The 7600-nt window shown below is 42.0% G+C and overlaps 1 protein-coding gene across 1 annotated transcript in view; it reads right to left on the bottom strand.

Annotated features, from left to right (window-relative positions):
* FRMPD2 (FERM and PDZ domain containing 2) overlaps positions 1-7600 on the bottom strand; it is a 95147-nt gene that overhangs the window by 20180 nt on the left and 67367 nt on the right. Inside the window, exons 15-19 of the mRNA XM_011355460.1 lie at positions 6742-6856; positions 5496-5574; positions 4690-4797; positions 4481-4597; positions 1468-1673 (exon numbers count right to left, since the gene is read on the bottom strand). Of these exons, the coding sequence (XP_011353762.1) occupies positions 1468-1673; positions 4481-4597; positions 4690-4797; positions 5496-5574; positions 6742-6856 (625 nt within the window). The remainder of the gene's footprint in view (positions 1-1467; positions 1674-4480; positions 4598-4689; positions 4798-5495; positions 5575-6741; positions 6857-7600) is intronic.

Below are 7600 nucleotides of genomic sequence, written 5' to 3' on the forward strand. Positions count from 1 at the left end.
TCCCCCATTCTTGGCACAGAGTTTTTTAAACCCTTATAATTTTCTAAGTGATGTGAGAGTAGGAGCATCTGTTGTTCTAATATTTGGTTTTTGACCCTGATTCCTGATACACAGTTCTTAAATCTCTTGGATTTTCTTGGGTGATAGACATGTCTTTTGTTCTAAAGAAATAACTCTCAGTGGGCTCCTAGATAGCTTTGGGATGGTAGCTGATCACCAGAAAGACCAAGCCATGATTATAAGCTTAGAATTTTCCACCCTACCCCAGTCCCTATCCTCTGGGGAGGGGAGAGGAGCTGGAAATTGAGTTAATAATGATCTATCATGCCAATGTAATAATACCTCCATAAAAATTCTAAAAATATGAGGTTCAGAGAACTTTTGGATTGATGAGCACATCTATGTGCCAAGAGGATGGCACACACAACTCCATAGGGACAGAAGATTTTGCTCACATGACCCTTCCAGACGTCACCCTATGCATCTCTTCATCTGGCTATTCACTTGTACCCTTTAAAACATCTCGTAATAAATTGGCAATAGCAAGTAAACTATTTTCCTGGGTTCTGTGAGCTGCTCCAGGAAATTATCAAACCTAAGGAGGACGTTGTAGGAACCTCAATTTATAGCCAAGTCATTCAGAAGTGTGGGCAACTACTTTTGATTGGTGTCTGAAGTGGGGCAGTCTTGTGGGACTGAGTCCTTAACCCATGGGATCTGGCACTAACTCCAGTCAGTAAGTATCAGAACTGCTTGTTATAGAAATCCCACACATCTGATGTCAAAACTGTTGTGAGTGGTGTAAGAGTGTGAGAGTAAAGGAAAGCAAGGAGTTTTTCAGGCACAGGTCTTCTCCTGGGAGGAGCCAACCAGAAGACAGAGAGTGACATAGTCCATGAATATCAGCTTTATGGAACCCAGAGCAGAAAGAAGAAAGGTCTGGAGTTGAGGAAGAACATCCCACCCAGTGTGCAAGGAGACAGAGCTGGAGGGTGGCAGCTCTGGGGCTGAAGCAAATAGTTCTCTGTACACCAAAACCAGCCTTGTCTTCATCCTCCCATGTGGTTGTCAAGAAAAAGGCCACTGAGTTACAGCTTGAGGACCAACTAGAGGCCAAGAATATGAGATATCAGATTGTCCATGTACTGCTCTTCGCAGCAACCAATGTTATTACTAGTAACAATTGTAATTAGTGACTAAGGACACAGGAGGCTCAAACACTGAGCTCTGTGGTCCAGGCACTATGCTAGGAGCTTTGGCTTTTCCCCTTATATTCTTCTCAACAACAGTGTAGGCATTTATTTCCATTTTGCAAATCAGAAAGCTAAGGCCAGAGGAGTTAATTAATCTCTATCTACCTGACATAGCAAATAAAAAGAAAAGAGAGACTGGAGCTAGAGCTTTTGGGCTCCACAGCCTGTTCTCTTTCCTCCAAAAATCTAGAAAGCAAACTGTGGGGACAATTACCTTTAATGGGAGAATGGACAGTTGAGGCCTCTGCCTGGACAGTAAGCTCTGAGTCCGAGTCATCTCTAGTTCTTCAATATTTCTCTCCTGGTCTTGTGTGTATGATAAAAAACTTCCCTGGTGCCTATTGCTCAGGTTGTCTGTAGAGAAGACCCCAGAACTGGCCATGCTATTCTTCCCCTCTCTTGAGGTATTTCCACAAATACCTATAATATCAAGCCAAGAATAAGTCAACTGTTTGGAAAGCTGGCATCTCAGTGGCATCTCTTTGTGGCATGCAGCATTTTCCTCCAATGACAGAAAGACCTTTTATAACTACTGGGAACAATATGAATTTAACATCTCATGGAGGACGATGAATTTATAATAAAGGAAGGGAAGATCCTGGATGTGATAAACAGAGCTTTGTGACACAACTATGAAACACAGTAGTAACAGAGAGTTAATAATGCCAGCTCCCTTTTATTAAGTTTTTGCCATGCAATGGGCATCACACACACACACACACACATACACACACACACACACACACACACACGCCTTTCCATCTTTTCAGCCTGTGTACTAGAAAGGTTTTATTCCAGTTCAAATATGAGAAAACAGCATCAAAAGGATTTATTAACTGTCCCAAGATCCCCCAAGCAACATGGTGGTGCTCTTAAAGGCAGCCTCTTCCAGAGACCCTGCCGAGCACTCCTATAATCACCATGCAATCCAAAGTACAACATGTCAGGTCCTTTGGGGGGACTTGATAATAACCAGATGATGGACTCCCTGTGGGTGAAGGTTGGGCCACTGATTCCTAAAAACCCCATGTCTGACCCTCGACCTGGCACAGAACAGAAAAAAGATCATGAGGTTGAGAATCAAAAGGTAAAACCTCGGGCAAGGTACTTAATTCTGGACCTCAATTTCCTTATACCCTAAAACAGATAATGTCAGCTAACTTGTAAGGTTGGTGAGGCTTAGAGGTTATATATAGAGATTTCATATATGGAGAGAAATAAGGAAAAATTATAGATTAGTACATGGTAGAACCTCAATAAATGTATTGACTATTAATATGTTAATATTAGCTGCTCCACAAATGTATGTGGGAAGAAGGCATACTAGTTAAATTTTCTTTAGATCTGAATATAAAAACATACTATTTTCAATACAGACTCATTAGCACGCAGGGAAGTACCCAAACCCGCATGTTGAGTGAACTTAGTTTACTGAATTAGATTTGAAGCTATTCAAACCTAAATGTATTCAGTAGAGAATGGTAGGGCCACCAATCTGTAATGGCTTATTCCTGGCCATTTCATTCACAGATTCTGCTGCCACAGTCCTTCTGCCAATGTTTTAAGCATCTGTTCCTTTTTTTCCACACCTTCCATGAGAAACTGATTGAATTAAAAAGTCAAGCTGTGCAACTTGTGTCCTTGGAAATACAAGCTAGGAGACCTTCTGTGGGTAATTAAAACTCAATCTATTGTACACAGTGATGGCTGCTCATGATAGGAATGTTATATCTTGTCCCTGACCTCCAATCTATACCACCTGCCCCAACAGCAGCCTAAACAGGTAGAAATTCATGGCAGTCGAGCCTCTGTTCATGATGACCAATTCAGCCTTGCTGTGGAAAGGTCTTCCTCCAGCAGTGGTGGCAGCTGTGTAAAGAACCCCAGTTGTGAAGAGGTGACATTACCAACCAGTGACTGGGAACCTGTGGTGAGAGGACATGCAATCCACAGGTATTGTGGTTATAGGCATTGTCTAAAATTCTAATGTGAGACTGTAGTTTGAGTCTTCCAGACTTTAGGTAGCAATTTTTGACACCCACCCATCACAGCAATCCATCCTTGAACAATACAATTGATCCCAGCTCAGCTGCATTATGTTTCCTGACAAAAAAAGGATGATGTGATTACTCCTTTCAGTTTGACCCCTATGCAAAGTGTGGAGAGAAGAACTAAAACATTGTAGGAAGAACTGTGACAATGCTGGAAAATTTAATAGACACAGTGAGCTGGGGCTGGTGTTGTGGAAGTGCTGAGGCAAGCCCCTCGGTCAGCTCCAACCACAAGATGAATGGCGCATGGCTGAGATCTCAGCTTTGCTACTTCCCATCCCTCATGGCTTCTGGACCAGGAGCAGCTGCAAGACCTGGAAGAGCTATCTGGCGATGGTGTGTAGATGTGCAAAAGTGAAAGAGTGTGCATGGTTTTTGGAGGTTGATGCAAATGGGGTACCTACATTAAGGACTTGGAAAATGCTAACTGGTGTGATGTGAATCATTGCTGTACATAAGGGGAAATTGTACAATGATCCTGGAGTTTGAGGAAGAAACTCATGAACCTGGATTTTCAGGCAGCCTGCTGTTAAATCACAGGATCATGCATTCAAAAAGCAGCAGTGGTCCCAGGTAACTTGGAGGGAAGGGAATATTCAACCACCCCCTATTGCCACCATCATTTCCCAAACCCATCCCAAATAATATTATTCTTTGACATAGGCAATTGTTGCTCTCTCATACTTACTTAAAGGATAAATAAAACCATTTAAAAAAAAAAAACATGCCTAGTCTTAACCAACTAAGACAGCATGCTTGCTATGCGAATTCAGCTTTAAGAACAGTTCCCAGTTTCCTTCTCACCTGACTGCCACACCTAAGCCCCAACTATGTAGGATTCTGGAGCAGGCATTTTCAATAAGGACTTTGGTGACAAAAAGAATGTCTTCTCTGTCATGCAAGAAGAGTGAGTGGAGAAACACACAATGGCTGTATCAGCCATGTCTAATAAAGAACTAGGGCAGGCAGCTCTAGCTCAGCAAGACAAAGTAGAACCCATTCTGCCCCAGCAATTGCAGAGCTTATTGATTTTGCCACTTCATCACTTCTTTGCAAGCCACTACCAGTAGGAAAGCAATGCAAAAGACTTTCATGCACTCAAATATCCACTCGTGGTAAAAAATGTATCCCTAAAAATAAATTCTCTCCAGCTTCTGAAAGCATGTGAAGACATACCTTTTGACTGAGAAATGATTAATTCTATGTTGTCAGGAGAATTCTGAATCATTCTAACAGCCATGTCAAACGTGAAGCCCTCCAGACTGATGTGATTCAAGGCTAGTATCTGTCCCCCTGGAAAAATAAAGCATCTCAATAATACCATCAAGGAAATAAGAAAGAGCAGTTCTTTAAAGTTGCATCTCTGGCAGTTTAAAAAGATATACCTGGTTTGATCTTTTTAGCCTTTTCAGCTGGTCCTCCAGGTATAATAGAGGATATAAAGATGCCAGGATCAACTTTTCCCACATCTTCTCCCTCATTAATGACAAAACCTGTAATCCAATGATATTTTGAAAAATGATACTTGATGATTTTGCAGGTCAGAAAGGTTAGGTTATTTGCTTGAGATCACACAACTACCAAGTGGCATCATTGATATTTGTACATAGGTCTTCTGACCCTCATACAGCTCTTTCTACTATGCCGAGACAGATGGAGAAAAGTGGATTGCACCGTTAGCAAGCCCAGCTAAAGGTAGGAACACAGCCCATCGATGTGCACTGGATTTGCTCCAGTAGGTAATCAGAGATAGGAAAGAGATAATTTTCATCATGTACTTTGTCTCCTCAGTGTCTTGTTTCTTATGTGGTTTTAAGGGTCTTCAAATGTTGTAAAGAGTAAGAGGTAAACAAGATTGACTATTCCTCCTCATTTCTAAGAATCTAAATACACTAGAAAAAGGTTGTTACATGATATTAGAGGGGAAAGTCCTTTTCTACCTTATACTCAGATTCTTACAATATGCACTCCAAAACCTAATCAGGCCTAAAAGGAAAACTTTGACCCCAAAGTCCCACTGCTCTTTAGGAATACTTAAAAAAAAGGAAAAAGCAGAAGTGATCACTGAAAAGGCAGATTGGAAGAGGAGAGGCAGAGAAGGGGGCACAGAAAAGTCAAAAAGGAAGCTGGCACACACTTCCCCTTGGCCTAGAGGGAAAGACTGGGTCTCACCTGCCAGGAACTCTCTTACCAAAACCACGATGTGGATCACGGTTCAGTGTCACATGCACTATTTCTCGATCCAGTTCAGCTGTGAAACTCTTTCTCTTCTTTTGTGACCCTAGAAATCAAAACAGAGCCTCACACTATGTTTTTAACCCAAATTATCTGAGACCTAACACAACAGAGGTGAACGGTACATCATACATGTGCTCAGGCCTGTATTTGCATGCGTGTGCACGTATATACACACACACACAATACTGGGAATGCATCACTGAACACATACTTCTCATGAGCTCACTGGGTCAGTGTTGGCTCAGCAGGAGCACAGGTAAGGGTAGGGCGAGACACAATGCTGGTTTCTGTACAACTCACTACACCTTTTTTTTTTTTTTTTTTTTGGTCTACATTGGTTTTAGGACAAAACAGAATTTAAACAGGGATGTACTTACTGGCAATGAAAACAAAAACTAAAATTAGAGCACAGAGATGAAACAGCAAAGCCTTCCCCTTCTCAGCCTCTAATAATCAGGAGGTGATATAGTCCCCCAGCCTAATATAGGTGCCATATAGGGCTTTTCCTAGTTTGAGTTCTAGAGGAGACCCAAAGCAGAGCCTTAAGATTGTTTCAAGCAAACTGATATTCTAGGGTAGGTGCTCTAATGCTGACCACAGAGCACGTGGAAAAATTACTAACTGGTGACCCACAGCTCTCCCTCCACCAGGGATCATGGCAAAACCTGGCAAACAGTTCATGGTAAAGAGCCTCTGGTGGGTCTTTACTCCAGATCCAATCTCCAGGCTTAATGCTCAGCAAGTTTTAGTATATTCTCTAGTTCTTAAATTTCTTTGTCTTTACATTCCATTAGGAACTTGCCTAGAGGATTATAACAGAGGAGAATGATGCCTACTCTGTATATGTTTTCTGGTGATTACTGGGAGATTATATTCTGGGCATGCAAGAAGAGTTATAACCAAAATGGATAATGCATTTTTCTAATCACACCACTGCACAGCAACTAGTCCTTGTGCTGGACCAGATCACTGGGAATCTTCACCAACACTAGCACATTTCAGGTTCACACACCCAGCCCTAGCCAAAGGTAGACTGCAAGTGCTCTTCGCAACCAAAAGCAGTTTTGAAAATAATTTTTAAAAGCAAAAAAGATTATAAACATTACTGAGAAAGCAAATTGAAGTGGTGGCAAAGATTTAAAGTGAGTATTACATGTAAGTTTTCCTTTATCCCAAACCTGGTCTACGGCTTAGTACACCACCTGGCCCATACCTGTGCACATACTCTGAATAGACTGCCCAGAGAAAGGGCCACAAGTCATTGGCTTCTGGATCAAACAGATGTTCTCCAGCTGCTCCTGGCCAGTGCTGGGGCTGTGGGAAAAGGCAACAAGATGAGATAGGATGCTTCTAAGATGCAACTTCCTGGAATCTCTGAGTATGGATGGTGGCCTGGGGAAGATAGCCCTATGCCTGATGAGCCACCAGATCTATACACAGACCTCAACAAGGGCTGATTTGGTTAAAATGAATGCACCAAAAAGAAAGACTTTGGGGTCTTTCTTCCTTCGAGGGGATCGTAAAGTTACCCAGGTCTCCTATGAACCTCCCACCATCTCTCCTTTGGATTGGATTTGCAGCCCTTTAAAACCTCCATTTCTTTAACCATTATATAGGAATAATATTGCTATCCCCCACGCTTACGATGGCACCAAAATGAAGTAGTAAGTGTAGAGCACTGACACTTTTAGAAGTTCTGATTTTTAGTTGTTTGCTTTTGTTTTTAGCTGGGCCAGGGATGCTCCAGCACCCCCATCTATGATGTCTTCTGAGAGCTTCACACGGTAGCTTATCTGCTTGATTCTTGCAGGCATTTGGGTTGGCTATCCCCTGATCATACCAACCTGAGAATAAAAAACCTTTCATGAAGGCATTCAAATGGCCTTTGCTGAACCAGCATTCTAATAAACAAAGAATGTTCAAGGCCCTAGAAGAATTATGAATTAAGTGGGAACCCTGTCCCACTCCAAAGGTCAGCTTTGCATGAAATAAGCTATATTCAGGAGTGAGCAAAGTAGAGAGTGAGAAGGAAGAAGAGATGCAAAACCACAGGTGCTC

The sequence above is a fragment of the Pteropus vampyrus genome, unplaced genomic scaffold (assembly GCF_000151845.1).
Source record: "Pteropus vampyrus isolate Shadow unplaced genomic scaffold, Pvam_2.0 Scaffold20, whole genome shotgun sequence".
NCBI classification, from domain to species: Eukaryota; Metazoa; Chordata; class Mammalia; order Chiroptera; family Pteropodidae; genus Pteropus; species Pteropus vampyrus.